The 20,311-nt window shown below is 43.8% G+C and overlaps 1 protein-coding gene across 1 annotated transcript; it reads left to right on the forward strand.

The window, feature by feature from the left end:
• The first annotated feature begins 2,505 nt into the window (after nt 1-2,505).
• CFAP20 (cilia and flagella associated protein 20) lies at nt 2,506-14,481 on the forward strand. The gene is made up of 6 exons (XM_068527759.1): nt 2,506-2,852; nt 11,392-11,471; nt 12,184-12,295; nt 12,912-13,100; nt 13,471-13,581; nt 14,092-14,481. Exons 1-6 carry the CDS (start codon nt 2,769-2,771, stop codon nt 14,095-14,097), a joined length of 582 nt encoding a protein of 193 aa, XP_068383860.1. The 5' UTR covers nt 2,506-2,768; the 3' UTR covers nt 14,098-14,481.
• Nucleotides 14,482-20,311: the final 5,830 nt, after the last annotated feature.

Raw genomic sequence — 20,311 nt, forward strand, 5'->3', positions numbered from 1 at the left:
CCTATTTAAGAAATCTTTGTCTACCTCAAGGTCTTGAAGATAGTTCTAAGGTTGTTGTTTTTAAATTAAGACCTTATTTTTGGAGCAGTTTTAGGTTCACAGTAAAATTGAGGGGAAGGTACACATTTTCTATATATTTCCTGCCCCCACACATGCATGGCCTCCATTATCAACATCCCCCACTAGAGTGGTACATTTGTCACAATTAATGAGCCTACACTGACACATGATAATCACCCAAAGTCCATAGTTTATATTAGAGTTCACTCTTTGTGTTTTACATTCTATGGGTTTGGACAAATGTATAGTGACATGTATCCATCATTATGGTATCATACAGGATGTTTTCACTGCGCTAAAAATCCTCTGTGCTCTGACTATTCATCGTTCCCCACCCCCCTACCCCTGGAAAGCACTGATGTTTTTATTGACTCCATGCCTTTTCTAGAATGTCATATAGTAGAAATTATACAGTATGTAGCCTTTTCGTATTGGCTTCTCTCACTTAGTAACATGCATTTAAGTTTCCTCCATGTCTTTTCATGGCTCGATAGCTCATTTCTTTTATAGTGCTGAATAATATTCCACTGTCTGGGTGTACCAGTTTATTTAGCTGTTCACCTACTGAAGGATGTCTTGGTCACTCACAAGTTTTGGCAATTTTGACTAATCCGCTATAAACATCTGTGTACTGGTGTTGATATGGACATAAGTTTTCAACTCCTTTGGGTAAATACCAAGGAGTGGCGTTGCTGAATCCTATTAAGAGTATATTTAGTTTTGTAATAAATCTCCAAGCTGTCTTCCAAAGTCACTGTACAATTTGCATTCCCACCAGCAATGAATTCCTGTTCCTGTTGTTCCACATCCTAACCAGCATTTGGTGTTGTCTGCGTTCAAGAGAGCAGAATTTTAAAATCCTGCAATAGACTCAGGTGCACAAGAAAATCTAATGTACAGTAATTATGTTTCCCCCTAGGATATTTTGAAAAATTTAATAACCTTAAGGGATAAATTGTTCACTGACCTGAATTATACAGAGTCCTCAGAAATCATCCAAAAATAACAGCTTTGTATAAACATTTTTGACTTTCTGCTGTAATAAGATCCATATTTTTCCTTCTGTCTGGAAATTCTGGTTGGACTGTTCACGGCATTGCCATGAGGATTAAATGATTTAATAAAGGCTAAGGCACTCTATTATATGCCTGACACAAAATAAATGCTCAGTTGATGTTAGGAATTATTAGTTATTACAATGATGACATTAGTTGTTACAGTGAAGTTAGCTGCAAACTCCTTTTCTGTCAGCCACAATACCCAACACAGGCCTGAACACAGAGTAATATCCAGGTAAATGCTCAGTGAGTGACTGGTGTCCAACATTTGGGATTTCTTCCACACTTGAAATACCATAGCTTATTTTATGTCTTTTAAAAAATGTTCTAGGGCTTCCCTGGTGGCGCAGTGGTTAAGAATCGGCCTGCCAATGCCGGAGACATGGGTTCGAGCCGTGGTCTGGGAAGATCCCGCATGCCATGGAGCAACTAAGACTGTGTGCCACAACTACTGAGCCTGCGCTCTAGAGCCTATGAGCCACAACTACTGAGCCCACGTGCCACAGCTAGTGAGCCTGTGCACCTACAGCCTGTGCTCCACAACAGGAGAAGCTACCACAAGGAGAAGTCCCTGCACCGGGACGAAGAAGATTAGCCCCTGCTTGCCGCAACTAGAGAAAGCCCATGAGCAGCAATGAAGACCCAACTCAGCCAAAAATAAAAATAAATTTATAAAAAAAAAAATTCTAAGAATTGATTTTTTAAAAAAACCAGCTGTTTATTCAACTCAACCAACTCAACTTTATTTTAATTGCATTAATTTCTGCTTTTATCCTGATGTTCAGGCCTTGTTTTCTAATCATGCATTTAAGGCGATAAATTTTCCTCCAGGTATTGCTTTGACTTCATCCCACAAGTTATGTGGAGTATTCATAACGATCCTGTCAATAATTAAAGCAATGATGCCTGTAAGGCATTTAGCACAGTTACTGCGCAATACTGGTTAGCTGCTTTAACCTTATCCAGTACTCGGCCAACAAGTATTTATTTGTCATTCGCAGGACACCAGGTAAGCTTATCCGAGCCACCTTCCGTGCCCTTCCTCACTTTTCTTTTGCCTTTGTAACTCCTCCTAGCCCCTTAGGGGGCGGGGCCTGGTCTTCACGCGCTTTGACCCCACCCCCGCCAGGTTTCCATGACACCACGTAGCTGCTAACAACATATTCTATAATCCTGTCTCCTTCCGCTTTCTAGAAGCAGCTATGGGACAACGATGGGAAAATAGTCCCTTGGCAAAGGAGTTCTTTTCACGAGGAGGCGGAACTAGGGCGGGGCTTAAGAGCGGAAGGAACAGGAAGTCTGTGAGTCCTGTGGCGGGATTGGGCTCAGCGCTCTCAGGGGGCGGGCTCAAGTGGGCGGAGGGATCCATCGCAGGCGGCGGGAGGCCGCCGCCTCCATTTAAGGAGGGGAGAACGGCGCGGGCGGCAGTTGCTGTGGTTTCTGGGTTTAGGTGGCGTAGTTCTTCTAGGAGCTGAAGTTCACGGACGCAGCGTCCCGCGTCCAAGTCCAGCTGTCTGTGGCTACCGATTGGGAGGTCAGGAGCGCAGCGTCCCTTCTTCGGACCAGGGCCGGCCCCCTGTTTTGCCTTCGCCACTTGGTGCCCATATTTAGGTCGGCTTCGGAGCGGCTGAGGAGAAGGCCGCGGGCGAGATGTTCAAGAACACGTTCCAGAGCGGCTTCCTTTCTATCCTCTACAGCATTGGCAGCAAGCCCCTGCAAATCTGGGACAAAAAGGTCAGGGGCTGGGGGCGGCGGCGGGGCGGGGGCCCGGGGCTGGGCCCGGGGTAGCGGGTAGTTGTGTCGAACTAGGGCCTGGGGGAGGCCGGGCGGTCTCTGCTATCCCCTGTCCCCAGCCTGGCGTGACTGAGGCGCCATGTGGGGGCGTCGTGTAAGCAGCGGGGGATGCATTGTGGGGTGGGCGTGCCTGGGGTTTAAGTGTTCTGCGGCAGTAGTGTGGTTAGGATAGTGGTCCCTCGCCGCAGACTTGACTGGGCCAGTCGGTTCTTCAGCCTCAGTGTCCGCATCTATGTGGTGGGGTCGATAGTGCCCGTCTCACGGCATGAAAAGCGTTAACTCACGTGAGGTTGCTTCGGGAACGCGCAGATGAAAGGAACCGCTGTTCACTGATTGCACAAATATTTACTGATATCCTGTGTTGTACCAGGCACTGTGCTGGCCACTAGACACAGAGCCTTTGTTCCAGGCCCCCTTATAGAGGCACAGCCAGAACTCAGTTATGTTTGGGTTTCATTCATTTGCTCCCTTCCTCCCACTGATCCCAACCAAGCCAGAATTCGGTGGCCTTTGGCACCTGCTCCACACTCACTGTGACTTGGGGTCTGTACTCTGCTTTCAGTGGCTGATCTCCATCAGGGAAATTGCAAAATGGTGATAAAGTGTTGTCTGTGTTAACAAGCTGAACGCCAAGTACAAGCCTCATCATCTTTATTCAGGCGTCCACTCGATGATAACTTTCACTGACTGGGAGATGGTGACCCTGTCCACTTTTTGGAGATGTTGATTGGGGGCATGTGTGCCTAGCAATCTATGAGTTGGTCTGTATTTAATTACTTTGATATTTCCTTTCTCATGCGAATTCCCAGTCATCTGTACCCTTTTTTGAATATAAGTTAATATAAAGCACTGTACATTGAGAAGACAGGTGATTTAGGGTATAACCTTAGTACTTCAGTCCTTCGGGGAAAATGGAGAGAGGTGGTATGTTGAATGCTGTTTTTATAGAGAAGAATGTAGGATAATGTAAATAAGCAGTTCATTGGTAATGAGGCCAAGAATTTTGGATATCATCTCAGAACAATTCCCTGTCTTCCCTTATCCACAGATGAAGGTTTGGGGCCACATAGAGAGATTAGGAGAGAACATGGACAGCCTTCTGCCTGTTGCCACTAGGGAATTCTGCTTTCTGAGAGCAGCTTTGGGGATGGTGTGTTCACAATGTCATTTTTATAAGATAGTTGAAAGATCTGAATTTAATGAGTTTGGCCTTACGCATGTGTGAGAAATCTGACCAGCTCTCCTCTTTCACAGTGATTCTGTCCACAAACTAGAGCTAATGCCAAGAGTTACTTACTACCCAAGAGAGCAGCTCCTTAACTGTTTTCCTACATTTTACTGAGTTTTTCAGTTCCATGGTTTTGTTCAAATTGGAATAAAAAACACTTTAAACTCCGAAATTGTACCTCTACAAAGAGAACCCGGAATGAGTGTACCTGGGAACTTTGTAAAGATGATGGCTTCTCAGCTGTGGCTTGACTTAATTTTGGACTGTCCAAAGGCAAGGAGAGAGTGGATTGTATGCCAGTTGAACTTGGGATTGTAACCAAAGTGTCGATATGAGGCAATTGATATAGAGAATGGGGCTTGATCTAGGAGGAGAGGTTTTCAGAGCAGGTCAGAGAACTTACCAACACAAAGAATTCCAGTGGTAGAGAGGCCTCAGCATTTCTATCAGGTGAAACTTTTATCAGAGTTGCCCCATTTTAACCCTTCCGGGCTTGATCTTTTGTAGTGTGTTTTATTTTTCAAATGCAGCTTTTTGAGTAGTCAACATGTTTGCACACGGAATATAAAAGCAAAGTAACCATGGTGCACTGTGTCCCTTAACAACGCCACTAGAGGTCGGATGGTACCCTAATGACATAAACCTGTGTGAAAACATTGTTAGATCAACTGGCGGGGTTACATGGAGTAAATTAAGTGGACATTTTGGCAAAGAAAACCTTTAGAGGAACATTCATTTTAAGCAAAATTCTCATAATAGTAAAAGTGCATTATATGTTTCTACTCTTCTTGTTTAGACTAGATTGAAAAGTGTTTATCTGTGAATTTTTCCCCCTTGAGGCAAGAGAAGGAAAGGGAGGAAAAAACGGAAAGTTTGGGGCCAGATCCATAGGCTTTGGTGTATGTGTTCCTTTACTCATTTGTATTATAAAGTCCTCAGAAAGTGTTGGGAATCCAGTCCAGAAGGGGAAACACTGGGAACTGATACTCTTATCAAAGATTTATTGAGCAACAGCTAAGTGACAGGCATTGTGTAGATTTGGGGAGATACAAAGTTAGGGAAGAGAAGACATTTTCCCCATTCCCATGATTCCAAATAAGGAGAAGTTGTAATAAGGGCAAAGTTTGATGGAGGGAGGGAAGGACTGTCCACATTTATCTAGAAATGACCCTGCCCTCTGCTAGTAGGTACATATTGGCTATAAGTGCCTGTTTTTAGTTGTTACATATTTTGATTTCACAAAATTTTACTATTCTCCTTCCTTAGTGTATGGAGAGAGAATTTCTGTTATTTGTTTACGGTGAAGAGCAGTCTTGGAAAACTTAGGTTTGGCTTCATTTAGGCTCTGTGCCTCCTTATGAATATGAGGAGTGAATGCCATATTCATAATAACATTTAATTTGCAAATTTATTTTGGGGGTGTGGCTACATTTGCAATACCTGCATTTATCTGACACTCTGAAGTTCTCAGCACCTCCCCCCATCTCATCCTTCAAATCTCAGCTTAAGTTCCCAATGAAATAATGTTTATATCTCCTTTGTGCTCCTGTGGCGCTCTATATCACGCTGAATGGCAGTTGCCTATTTATTGTATATCTCCCACTAGACTACAGGTTCCTTAAGGGGAAGAATAGTATCTTACCTTGAAACCCCAGTGCCAGAGTGTGGTCAGACACCTTGGATTTGCGTCCTGGCTCTGTCATATGTCCTGTGCTGTGTAACCTTGGGCAAGTACTCAACTACTCAGTTCTCTCATCTTGTAATCCACCTCCTTCTCATGGTTATGGAGATTAAATGAAGATGTATATAAATGCTTAGCAACAGTTATGGCACACAGTATTAAGTAGGGCAGGGAACTGAGGCATTTGCTCAAGAGTAAGTGAAAAATTTATAACTGAGCCCGATATTCAGATGCCTAGGAATAGGAAGTACAGTAACTCCAGACTTCTGAAATGAGAATAATTTAGTCAGTGTACCATGGCTTTCCCAATCCAAAACCGTAACATGGCTCTAAGGCCACACAGACTGTGGTCTGGTACCTGCTTAACTAGTTCTCCAGGCTGACGTCCCACAGGATCCCCCTTCTAGTATTGACCTCCTACTGAACTGAAAGAAGTCTGTTCTCTCCCCGCTTTAGGCTTTTGTACTTGCCGGCCCCTCTGCTGGGACCCACTCCTACCCCTCTTCGTTAGTCTCTACGTCTCAGCGCAAAGGTACTTCCTCAGGTTAAGTTAATTTATATCCACTTATAGAACCTCTACTTCCTTCTCATCATACTTGAAATTAGCTTCTCAAGATCTGTATTCCTGGCTGGACGGTAAGCTTCCTGATAGAGACCTTTGTAATTTTTCAAACCAAGAGTTTAGCAGAAATTAGGGATTTCTTAATGCTCCGTTAACTTCTGGGATCAGCAAATACTACATTATTAAAGGACTTTTTATGTTTAATGTAAACATTACTTCTGGTTTGTAAAGAAAATACCAGGAGGTTCTTTTCCCACTTATGCCTGTGTAAAACATGTGACTTTCAGACTTTACTGGTAATACCCTAAAAGTCTACTACATGAGACTGTTAATTCATACAAGCTTCTCTTTCTTTCTGCTGCTGATCCTCCCCATTCCCAAACGAAATATTAGAACCAGAGTTTTTGTGGTTGTTGCTGGAAAATATTAGAGTCCCATTCCCAGTTCCTAATTTTAAAAATGAACAAAGTCTCTCTCCAGAAAAAAAGTTCCCACACCCTAACTTTTAATTAGCAAACCTTGTTGGTACATGTTAAATTTCTAGTAGTAGAATTGAGAGCATTTGGACATGAAAGTACTAAAACTATTTTTTTCAGATTATCCCTGGGTCAATCTGAGGATGTTATTCATTTTTCCAAAAAATAACTTTTACTATAATTGGGCAAAGGCCTGGGTTTTAGTTACACTTGCCCTTTCAAGGCATTCTTAGGAAGAGCCTGGTTAGCAATACATATTATTGTCCTTACTTTAACTAAAGGGCTGTTTGTAAATGTCCAAAGTTGCCTGTCTGCTGTTTGGATAGTCCCTGTTAAGTGCCGCAAAGGGTGAGAAGCCTTTAACCCACTGGAGCCTATAAGGCCCAGGCCTTGAGACAGAGCTATGCCCAGCTCTCCCCACAGAGGTCTCCCTCTGCCTGTTTTCTGACTTAGAGCCCAGCCCCTAGCTCAGGGCAGAAACTTTCCTGCTGAAATGGACAGCTCTAAAGGCTTAATGTAAATTGGAACATGTGTCATTAAGACTAGGATGCCAGATGGCTGAGGGCTCAGCTGTCTGCCAGGATAAGTGGGTGGAGCCACAAAAAAGAAAGGTGGGAGTAGGGAACGGATACAACTCGTGTTATTTTTAAAGCACTTGATGAAATATAGAGCATTGGCCAGCTTCCTCCCTATCCCAGTAGTATTTCCCCCCTCAGCTTTGACCCTCCTCCCTGGGGCTTACATTGGGGGAAAAAAAAAATCAGTGTTCTTTATTAGTTGTCCCAGCAACCATGGAAAGCCTGGGAGAGTGATTGCAAAAAAGGGCTTGAAGATTCCCTTCTTGGTGCCTGCAGGGGCTGAGAACCATTCTGATTGTTAATTGCCAGTAGCCTGGGTTCTGAAGCTTCTAAATTAACTCCACCTCATAGTTGGGGCCCGTGGGGGGTGGGGGGAGGAGTTCATGAAATTAAAAATTGTAAGATTGGCTTTATTTATTATCATTATTTTGGAGGAATAAAACACTCATAGGCCACACTACAGGAATGTGTCATGAAATTAAAAAAATTAGCAAGTCAAAAACAATAGGCACTTTCTAATTTAGAGAGGGAAGTAAAATAAAACCTACTTCCACCATGTGCAATAAATGCTGACCAGTTCATCTTATCTTCATTTCAAAGCCAGGCCTGCCTAGTGGCCTCTGAACTGGAAGAAGCTAAGGAAAGGAAGTTGATGCTTTCTGAGTCCATGTGTCTTGTTATACATGTTTGTCAGAAGCTGGACTGGGGAGGGGCTTGCTTCCTGGAAGACCTTTACAACTTAAGGCAGTGACAGCCAGATTGCCAGGGTGGTTGGGAGGCCTTGCCCCAAATTGTCCACCTGTCTTTCTCCTTTGATCGTAGTTTTAGAGCCTAGAGAGAGGTTTGGGGACATTTCCCACCCATATCTCTGGTTAATTGCACCCCCGGCCTCACTCCACTCTTCTTTCAGTGAATTTGTATTTACAGCCCTTTGAACTTAATAAAGAATAAAAATCATAATTCACTAAGAAATCAACTTAATTTGATTTTAAAGCTCTGGCAGCTTGTGATATGAGAATACTTTTCTTCTTTGAGGACTGAACTTTCTCCTTGGGCAAAGCTCTATTTAGACTGTTCTCGCCACTAGGCAGGTTAAAACTCTAGAGAGACTGTTGGGCATTCCTTTGAAAAAGCTGCCTTTTCCCCCTCTGGGTTCTCGTGTTTTACGGGCTACGTTAATTAATTTTGTAAGAATTAAGTTTGTGAGTGTGGTAGTTTGTTGTGAAAGAAATTTCTCTTAAGAAGTTACTGACAGTCCAACTGAAAGTTAGTTTGCCCCTGGGACAGAAGTGTAAGAATACACAAAGTCTGTTTTGGCTTTTAGTCTGTTGGCTTCTGTGTGCAGTGTAAGGCATTGTTTTCTTCTGTAAAGACCTGAGTAGTCACATTTACTGGAGTGCTATAAACTTTGAGATGGGCAGAAGGCAAATGTCCTAACATTTCCTCCCTGTGAAATCTGGCTGGGTTTTCTAGAGCTGAGGGAGGCTTCCTGTGACTGTGGTCAGAGAGACCTTCCAGGATGTAAGATCTGAGGTCCCACTTACAATGTTGGATAAATTGCAACGTGTTGCCTTTTAGCAGTAGTAGTCTTTGGACCCTAATTACTTAATCCTTTAAATTTAACCATCTGGTTTGTTGCATTTGGTACCTTTTTAAGAAAGAATGAAGTTATAGAGAATAATTAGTGGTATGTTATAAAATTAGTGTTTGCATCTTGTTGGGATACTGTCAGCTCTTATCAATGTGCCTGCAACATATTACATGGAAAAATTTCTTGATGAATTCCTCCTTTACCAAGAAGTCTGCATGATTTTCCACAGCAGCTGTGGGCTAGCAAATAGAAGGGGAATATTGCCGCTTTGGGAGCATTTATATGGGGAATGAGGTGGGCAGTGTTGGCATGTGCTACAAGTCTTTTGTGATCCAAGTCTTTGTGCTTTTAATCTCCCTTGGAAAGAGGCCCAGAATTCAAAGCAGGAGGGCATTGGATGTCGCCAGCTTTGTTTGAGAAGCACTTCAGTGTGATGTTTGTGACTTGAGAATCCAGAAATGCTACGCTGGCAGAGATCTGGGGCCCATCCACCCAGCATTCTGTCTCTGACAATGGGTACCATAGGATGATTTGTGGGAAGGCATTCTTTATGCTGGTAACCTCACTGGCTTTGTGATATACCCTAGGATCTCTGGCTTCCCATAATAGCCCATGGTGGATATGTTATCCAGGAATTTTTAAAAAATCCTTGAATCTCTTCATATGTGCCAACTCTTAGGGTGACAAATTCCAGAAGTCAGCAAATATTTGAATGCTTAGTTTATGCCTAGCAGAGTACTAAGCATTATAGAACATATAAATGATGTTTAATACTTGGTCCTTATCCTTCAGCTTATACTTTTTTGAGGAGACAAGACTCAGTTGCATCTGGCAGAAGAAGATGGGCAGTGATATCAGGTGTTACCTGGGGAATACCACGCACACCACAAGTGGATCAAATTAACAGGAACAGAGCACACAGAGGCTGATGTCTAAAGACAGAATGCCATATTATTAATAATTGTGTTGAACAATACAACTATCAGACTCAACGCTGTATTCTCTCCCCATATGCAAGTCTCATGGAAAGCCACATGATGAGTTGTTGAATATGACAGCACAGGCAGCCCTTTTCACTATACCTAGAAAAAGACCACATGCTTGTCATTCTGATGCATCTGGTTCTAAACCTGGTTGATCTTTTTCATGTGTTAATACATTCAGCCCTAACAGTCCAGCCCTGTCTCAGAAGTGCCTTTGCATGTCTCTGCTCTGTCCATATAAGGTGCTTGGGTGTAATGCTTCAAGATAATTGTGCTTTCCTAAATATGTTTTGAGAGGAGGAATCCGTATCGAATATTGATTCCTCTCCATCATATTCCTCCTACATGTTGCGGCAAACAATGCAAAACAATGTAGGATGAAGTGCTAAATTATATAGTCTAGGCTACATGAGCAAGAAAAATGAATCAGAGAGAAGAGAGGTCAGTGTAGACTGAAAATGCTAAAGAAGGCTTCTGTGTGTGGCACAGATGGGGCTTGAATTCATACTTGAAAAAGTAGAAACTTGGGGAATAGAAGATAAGGAAGCATGAAGTAGGAGTAAACCTGGGGTAGTAATACGTTCGTTTTTTGGTTGCTACCCTCCCTCTCAGTGACACTCAGCATTTGGCCTTTCTGGCCAGAGAACTATGTGAGGCAGTGTAGGGCAGTGGAAAGCCTTGTCGTTAATCCTGCCCCTCTTACTTAGGGTGTGTCATCTGCACTCCCTGAGTGTCAGTGTCCACGTCTGTAAAGTGGAAACAACACCAACGACCTTGCAATTTTTGTTGTTGTTGTTAGGACTGAGCTCGTTGTTGTTAGGAATGTTCCTAGTGTATAGTAGACGCTTGGTAAACGTTGGCTGAATCTAAATTGAGTTGATTTCTTTGGGAAGAAATTTGTCCTGATTTATAGATTGCCAAATTGCCTGCAATTCCTGTGGTGGTTGATTGGGCCCTGTATAGAGGTAATAGCATGGCTTACTTTCACATAAGCTTTAACATATGGTGTCACAGACTTCTGTGTTATGCCCCTTGGGCTACTGTGGTTTTCTTTAAAGCAGGGCTCCCCAACCCCCGGGCCACAGACCGGTACTGGTCCGCTGCCTGTTTGGAACCGGGCCGCACAGCAGGAGTTAAGTGGCGGGTGAGCCGGCGAAGCTTCATCTGCCACTCTGCATCGCTCGCATTATCGCCTGAGCCGTCATATCCCACCCCACCCCCAACCCCGGTCCGTGGAAAAATTGTCTTCCACACAACCGGTCCCTGGTGCTAAAGAGGTTGGGGACCGCTGCTTTAAATAGTCCTATTCAGCCTTCAAAATCTTAACAGAGTTATTTGTCGATATTTCAGTACTAACCAGTTTAATTTCCTCCCTTGTAGGTACGGAATGGCCACATCAAAAGAATCACTGATAATGACATCCAGTCCCTGGTGCTAGAGATTGAAGGAACAAATGTCAGGTAGGTTGCCACTATGTTCTCCCAGAGACACGGAATGCCAGGAGGTAGTACATCATAGAGGTTAATGGCATGGACTGCAGAGTCAGACTGCCTGGTGTGGATCCAGCTCTGCTACTTAGAGCTCACCTTGGGCAAGTTACTTAATCCCCCAGGCTTTAGTTTCCTCACCTGTGAAATAGGGATAATAACAGTACATCTTCCTTGTAGAATTATTGTGAAGATTAAATAAGTGAATGTGTATAAAACACTTAAAACCTGCTTAGCACTTAGTCAGTGCTGTATAAGTCTTAGTTATTACTATTTAACTCAGATGTGTTTATGTGGAGGTATGGGTTTACAGTAATCATCCAGTGGGTGGCCAGGGTAGTTTTCAGTGTTACAATGGTCTTAGTTTTGGTTTTCTATCATTTGATAGTTTCTTAGACCAGAATTAAATCTTTTTTCACTGGAAGAACTTCCAGATCCACGGGTCTGGCTTTGTTTTTCAGATATTTTATTGTTGATGTCTAGTGCTATGTTAAGCTTTTGTTTCAGAGTCCAGCATTTTTTTTAACGCATTAGCTTAACTTAAGGGTTGAGGGATCATTGGATGACATATCTGGATCTTTTAGATCTGCCTTCCAATTTATCCTCTTGGACTGAGTGTTATTGCTGTGCATACCACAGAGGAAAAGACAAGTAGTGTGTTTATTGGTGTTTCCTCTTTCTACAGCACCACATATATCACATGTCCTGCAGACCCAAAGAAAACATTGGGAATTAAACTTCCCTTCCTTGTCATGATTATCAAAAACCTGAAGAAATATTTTACCTTTGAAGTACAGGTAAGTATGTGCACATGAATCTCTACACTCTTGGCTATACCAAAGAGGTGTCCTGTCAATTTATAGGAAAAAAGTGGCCGCAGGAAAGTATCTTTATCCTTTTGTATGTATTCTTTTCTGCCTCTGCTGTACACTTGATGCAACCATTATTATTATGGCATAATTTTGGTATTATTAATCAAAGTTTAATGCCAAGTTTTAAAAGAAGCAGTAAGCATCTAGAAAATCTAATCAGTAGCTACAGGAGTTCAAAGCTTGAGGGTTAGAGTAGTGTCCATTTGGGAAGTTACTGTTTAACACTGGGCTATTGTTGGTCTCAAGTCTAGCTTTTTTAATTTTTCAAAGGGAAGAATGTTTATGGAATCATGCTATGGTCTTGGGGGCCTGATGCATGTGTCATATGTCATAAGCAGCTGGTGTTGTCTTGGCAACAGACAAGATAAACTAGCTACTTCCGGGCCGTCTGCATCCAATGTGACCTGTATCTGGTTTGTTTATTCTCCCTTGGGTCTCAGCCTTGGGAAACCAGGCTGTGGGAGTTTCAGGTCCTTGTCTTATCAGGGTTGTTTGCTTCTTCCAAGATGGAGTTAATGTGATTCTTCTCTATATTTCATAGGTACTAGATGACAAGAATGTGCGTCGGCGGTTTCGGGCAAGTAACTACCAGAGCACCACCAGGGTCAAACCCTTCATCTGTACCATGCCCATGCGGCTGGATGACGGCTGGAACCAGATTCAGTTCAACCTGTCAGACTTCACTCGGCGGGCATATGGCACAAATTACATTGAGACCCTCAGGGTGCAGGTACTGGCTCCTTTTCCAGATGGAGCCCCAAATGGGAGAGGGGTCTAGGCTCTGTTTGTTACTGGCTTGTGACCCAGGTGACAGAACAGTGTGGGTTTCAGGCTAAAGTTCCCAAGTCACTGTCCAGGGGGCTTTCACCTCAGAGAGCCCCAGGACCTACTCAGGAATCTGCTCAGATACAGTGGGAGAATACAGCAAGTAAAATCTCCCTCTTGTCAGAATCTACCTCTAAGCCACGCTGAGGAGATGCCAAAGAGGTGAAGCTTTGACAACACCATGCGGGGGGCTCGAGGAAAATCAGGAAAAGAGGAAGGACAGTCATATTTTGTGTCTTATTTTAAGAGACTTATTTTAAGTCTTGCATCCACAGATCCATGCAAACTGTCGCATCCGACGGGTTTACTTCTCAGACAGACTCTACTCAGAAGACGAACTGCCAGCAGAGTTCAAACTGTATCTCCCAGTTCAGAATAAGGCAAAGGTAAGCCAGCTTTCCTCAGAGGAAGACCAGACAGTGAGTTGGAGAAGCTGTGTCCCTGGAAAGTGCTCTGTTCTACAAGTTCAGCTGCAGAGCCTCTCTCTGTTGACATGGAGTATGGAGGACTTTTACATCATAAGGTCTTAGGTCTTCCACCACCAGCACTGAATCAGGAATGATCCCATGAAATGTTCTGTTACTGCTGTCTCACCTCCATGAAGTGATACTGTCCCTCCTGGGGGGCATCCTGCTGCTTTCTGCTCCCAGGCCTTCCTTGCAGAATATCTTCATCTGGACCTCTTCATCAGCCCCAAATTACTATCAGCTGATCTGTCCCCTCTGACACGACGATGGGTGCTTACATGCCTGCCCACTGGTGACACATATGCATCTCCCCACAGTCCAGCATCCCCTTGAGTGTCACTAGAGGTAGGGGGTCAGTGGCACTGACCGTCTGTTTTCTAATAACTTAAACTGATGCCTTTATTCTACTTTTTTTTCTTTCCCCTCCAGCAATAACTCGAATGCAACTCAAGGGATAGACCCTGGATGTGACTCTTAGTTTAAAAAGGAAACTATCTGGAGGACAATGCAAAAAACAAATATTTATATTAGTTCACTGTGCTGCGGTTCTTTTGCCTACTCCTTGGCGTCCCTGGTCGTGGCTACCAGTGACCGTGCCGTGCATTGTAAGTACAGTGGGGGATAAGCTGTCCTTTGATACATGAATGCCAGAGTTTATCTTGCTGCCTGCCTCGGTGTGTGGGGAGATACATTTACCATGAACTTACAGAATTAAAGATGTCCCGTAAAGGCAATTTCAGACCGATATTTCTTCCTATGGTTTGTTCTTTGTTTTATATATTATCTAAATATATGTATATGCTGTGTAATACTCGTAATCCGGAAATGAATAAAATGTTATATTCTTGGTTTGTAAATTCGTTCTTAGTTTGTGTCTTTTTTAATGGTGACATTTCTCTTTCTTTATGGTATGAAAATAGAACTCTTTCCAAAGAACATCCCATACATTCATGCTGTGAAATAGCTTACAATAAGCACTTGAAGAACAAGACATCTATAGATACTGATTTAGAACAACTTCCAAGATAAACTAAATGGAAAGAAACGGAATAGTGTATCACCAGTAGAATCATCTTACTGAGGGGTGGGTCCCAAGTGGAGTTAGATAAAATGGCATATATTCCAGATTGCTCTTAGACACCTTAGGAAGACACCTTATAGACACCTTAGGAAGGTGTCTTGTTGGAGCCTCACTTGCCCTTTTGTAACGATCAGCACATCTAGTGTTCCTCAGCACTGGAACAGATCACCATCTCCCTATTTGAGCTCCAGATGAAGTACATGCCTTGAATTTAGGGACTTGAAGGAAAAATGTTTCTTTAAACACTGGACTCACTTGAGAGAACTGAAATCTTGGCACCACTCTCCCTGCTCACGCTTATTCTGGGGCATGTGCTTGGTTAGTGAAATGACCCTGGCACAAATAGTTAAATTTACAAAAGTTAAACACTTAACATGATACAACTCTATGTAATATTTCTGGAGGGAAAACAATTTGGGGGCGGATAAGAGCATATGTAGATACACCTAGATGATCTCATAGGACACATAAGATTACTTCTGGAGAGAATGGTTGTATCATTTACATACTTTTTTTGTACTATAGACATTTTCTTTGAAAGGTAATATTTATGTGATAAGAATTTCAAAGTCAAAAAAGAACAAAAGGCCATCCTGGATACTGTGCTCTCCCCGACACTCCCTCTGGATTTGGTTTCATCCCACAGGATGAGGCTGGAATTGTGGGCACTGGCTGTTTTGACTTTGACTGGAGGTAAAAACACAGTGCTGAATTCGTCATTGCTGTTGCTGCCTCCTGAGAAGTTCAGTGGCAAGGAGCACTGTTCTCCCGCATCCTTATCCTCCAGAGTGTGCTCTGGGTAAGCATGACGGAATCTCTGAGGAGGGCAGGGCTGCAGTGGGCGGAGGGCTGGAGGGAAAGCCGCTCCACTGCTGCCTTAGACACTCACTGAGTTCTCATTTCTCCTCACAGTCGTCGGGACCTGGCACTTAGGTGGGTTCAGTCAGGATGACTTTGCCTTTCTCTTCCTGCTAACAGCTGGACTGGAGCCGCCTTCGCCATGGATGCTGCCCTTCTCCTTGGAGAGTCACCATCGTTCAGCATCGCAGAGCACCCATCAGCCCAGGTGACAGCCTGCTCTCTCAGGGCCAACTCCAGTCACATCTGAATATTGGCCCGCTTCTCCATCCTGAAACACATTAGCATTCCCGTTGTGAGGCTCCGTGTGTCTGTCTCCCGAGCTTTCTGGGTTACAGAGGGGTCCTCAGAAATGGGTGGGGGTGGATGGTCAGGGACTTCAACAGAGCTTCTTGTCTCTGGCCACTGTGTGGTGAAATCTTCCCTCCAATCTGGAGTCTGTTGTGGGATGAAAGATGCTTTTGTGGAGGCGAGAAAACCCGGTTAACTTTTCATCTCTCTCCGGTGCCAGGACATCAGTGGAGTGCTCCTGGAAGTCCAGAGCAATACAGTAATGCACTCTCCTCCACACAGAGCCCCTTTCACCCCGCGGCACTTGTCAGACTATGTATGGGGATTACCTCACCACCCTCTTTGGGGTATAAGGCGGCAGCTGTTGACTTCCCAGATGCTTCACATATCCATCCGAGAGGAAGTGAGGGGGCGTTGAGGGTGGTGGGATGTATTATCTAAGCTGGACCCAGGCCAACGTGAATTGTGGTACCAACGACTGCATGGCCCCTGCCCTCAGCTTTCCAGCTCACCAGGAAGATGACGACGACTAATTATGAGGCCAAGGGAAGGAGGAAGGAAAGGTCAGGCTGCAGGGCCTGGAGGCCTCCTCCTTCATGGAGCTGGAGCCAGAGTGACCTTAGATTGAGGAAATTGCAGCAGGCAGAGTTGGTTACCCAGCTCCTCAGAAGTCACGGTGTGTTTTAGGAGGCGTTGTCTTCCAAATGAGAGTGTTAGTTAATTGGCATGAACTTGAGGGGACATGGCATGCAGTCATTCTCAGCAGGGCCCATCTTGGGGGAGAGCAGATCCACTATGGCCCTTATTTGCAACCAGCACATTGATTGCTTCCCCTGCAACCAAGCCAATAAGACTGACCGTGCCAGTCCAGCCCCCTCCCGGGGCATTTCTTAAGGAGGCAAGAATGCCAGAGAACAACCCCCAAGCTGATTTCCCTAGATCCTTGGCAGCTTTAGCCAAAAGCCTCAAGTGTCAGGAATTCACTGGAAAAGATCTTGGAGCCCTTCTTGTCTGAGCCCTCCCTTCTTCCATTTTACTGATGAGGCCACTATAGCCCAGAGAGACTCGGGCCAGCCCCTGTCAGAGTGGCAGGAGTAGAACAAGGATGAGAGGACCACCTGATGGGAGTCATATGCCATCCCTGTCCTCCCTTGTGCTGACGTCCCCCTGCTTCCTATGTGGTGGCTGTTTCCTTTTTGTAGAGGCATTGACAGGTCAGATAATGTCTGCCTGGGAGGCTGGGCCAGGCCAGACGTGGCTGCTCAAGACGACTAGACTCAGCTCTGCCCCTGCAGCAAGGGCTTGCCTGGTTTGTCGCTTCATGGTTGCACATTAGCTGAACTTCAGGGCCTGAGGCTGAGGATAGAAAGCTGTGGGGCAAAGATTTGTGTTTAACTAATGGATCATAAAAGTAACATAGGCTCATGGGAAACTCAAACTGTACAAAGAATGTAAAGTAAGATAAAGCCCCTGTTCCCATTCCTGAACTGAAAGTATTTGAATGGGCCAGGCCAAGTTTGTTTTGTTTTGTTTTTAAATTTATTTTTATATAGCAGGTTCTTGTTAGTCATCCATTTTATACACATCAGCGTATACATGTCAATCCCAATCTCCCAATTCATCACACCACCCCCCCACCACCTGCTTTCCCCCCTTGGTGTCCATACGTTTGTTCTCTACATCTGTGTCTCTATTTCTGCCTTGCAAACCGGTTCATCTGTACCATTTTTCTAGATTCCACATATATGCGTTAATATACGATATTTGTTTTTCTCTTTCTGACTTCCTGCACTCTGTATGACAGTCTCTCGGTCCATCCACGTCTCTACAGATAACCCAATTTCGTTCCTTTTTATGGCTGAATAATATTCCATTGTATATATGTACCACATCTTTATCCATTCGTCTGTTGATGGGCATTTAGGTTGCTTCCATGACCTGGCTATTGTAAATAGTGCTGCAATGAACATTGTGGTACATGACTCTTCTTGAATTATGGTTTTCTCAGGGTATATGCCCAATAGTGGGATTGCTGGGTCATATGGTAATTCTATTTTTAGTTTCCCCAGGCCAGGTTTTAACTACTTTACATGTATTTGTTTTACTGAATTACCACAACACTGAAACAAGAACTATTATTGTCATTTTACTGATGAGAAAACCAAGGCACAGAGATTAATGTGCCCAAGCTCACACAGTGGTGGTAGAAGCAGGTTTCAAACTCAGGCTGTTTAACTCCTGTGCTAGGCTCTTAAATCACGTGACTTCTTTGACCCGCTGTTTCCTCCTCGACAAAATTAGCCTCATGATAAAACACAAGAAACTTACCACAGAGCTGGGCTGGAAGAAATGTCCGTCTGGAATGATAGATTAGATCATTTGTATTATCTTCACCCAGTGGAATACTGTACAGTGATGAAAAAGGGGCAAATTACAGCTAGGTGCAAGAAAAGAGGAACCACACAACCATAATGCAGTGAAAACAGCAAGGCATAATATAGTAGAGATGATTCCACTTCTGTACAATTTTTAAATAGACAAAACAATATATTGTTTAGGATGCATTTATAAACGACAGTCTATACAGTAGTCCCCCTTTATCTGCAGTTTTGCTTTTCCTGGTTTCAGTTCCCTGTAGTCAGCTGCAGTCCAATAATTTTAAATGGAAAATTCCAGAAATAATTCATAAGTTTAAAATTGTGCTGCATTCTGAGTAGCATGATGAAATCTCGTGCTGCCCTACCTGGGATCCCCAACCATCAACATGGTTTGCTCTTAACACCCCACCATTGACATTGTCATGGCTCGATGACGCAAGATCACCTGATGCAGATGATCTCCACCTGACATTGTCAGAAGTTCAGTAGTAGCCTAATGCTATGTCACCCACCTCACTTCATCTCATCATGTAGGCATTTTATCATCTCACATTGCAAGAAGAAGGGTGAGTATAGTACAATAAGATATTTTGAGAGAGACCACATTCACATAAATTTTATTACAGTGTATCATTATAATTGTTCTATTTTATTATTAGTTACTGTTGTTAATCTCTTACTGTGCCTAATTTATAAATTACACTTTATCATAGGCATGTATATATCGGAAAAAAGTAGTATATATAGGGTTTGGTACTATCTGCGGTTTCAGGCATCCACCGGGGGTCTTGGAACGTATCCCTTTGGGGACCACTCTAGTGACAGGCGGAGGGCGGAGTATCTGAAAACTCAGGAGTGCGCTTTTGCCTAGAGGTGGGGTTGGGGATGGGGATACAAGTGTTGGGAGAGGCACTTTGGGGGCGTCCAAGGACCATCAGTGCTTTATTTCTTAACCTGGGCAGTGTTTGCACGTGGACGTTTGCTTCATTACTATTTGAATTACACACACGGTTGAATATATTCTTCCGATTATGTTTCTCAATTAAAAAAAGAGTCAAATTTAGATTACTTAGCCCTGATCTATTAAAATGCAGGCTCTTGGGGCCCAGCTCATTAAAATGCAGATTCTCTTTCAGGAGATCTAAATCTGGCCCAGAAATCTGCATGTTAACATCGTCCCCTGGTGAGTTTTGGTGTTTCTGTCACTTGAAGCTGCTCCAAGTTGGAGCGCGCAAGAGTTGATGTGATACCTCTTGAGTGCTGAGAAGCCAGATGCCGGGAGGGAAGGAGAGTGTAAAGCAACCCACCCTGGCACGTTTGCAGATAGCAACCCCACTACCTCTGAAATCCTTAAGTTCCCTTTATACAAAATTCTAGTGTGTAACTTACATCTCTGTACCTTTTCCGTAACCTGAAAATATGGAGTCCTGTAATGCAAATCATGAGCACCCCTGGGCTGCAATAGAGGCCCTCCAAATTGTAAATCCATAAGTCATTGAGCATCTGGACGGAGCATGAGCCTTGGAAAAATTGTGCTTCTTGGTATCCATGGTGTCTGAAGCAAAGCAAAACAGTGTGCAAGGGTGGGATATGGAAACACATTGGACAGAACCCCTTAGCAAAGGGTGTAAAATGTCACTGAGAGCCTCTGCTGTTTTATTGCATGAGGGTAATAAATATTAATAAGGGCTTTCATAAATTCTCTCATCCCATGGGTTTCCCCCAACCCTTTTTTCCATAAAGTCTTAAGTTGTGAATCCTCCTGGTATTTGGGAGGAAATACAGTAAAATCAGGAAATACAGTAGAATCACTACACATACACACACACACACTAGCCTTTGGGTTCCAAGTCACCCTCAAAGCCGCCTCCCCTCCTCCAGGGCTGTCCTCATGTTCACTTGAAGCCTAAAGCATACTTGCAAGCCTGGGGCCTCTCTTCTTGGTGTTGGAAACTGACCTAAGCCAACATGTCAGTCCTGGTGACTCTCGGGAGCCTGTATCAGAGGTAGTGGAAAGCTGAGTTCTCTCCCCTCCAAGCTG

This window comes from Eschrichtius robustus, chromosome 19 (assembly GCF_028021215.1).
Source record: "Eschrichtius robustus isolate mEscRob2 chromosome 19, mEscRob2.pri, whole genome shotgun sequence".
NCBI lineage: Eukaryota > Metazoa > Chordata > Mammalia > Artiodactyla > Eschrichtiidae > Eschrichtius > Eschrichtius robustus.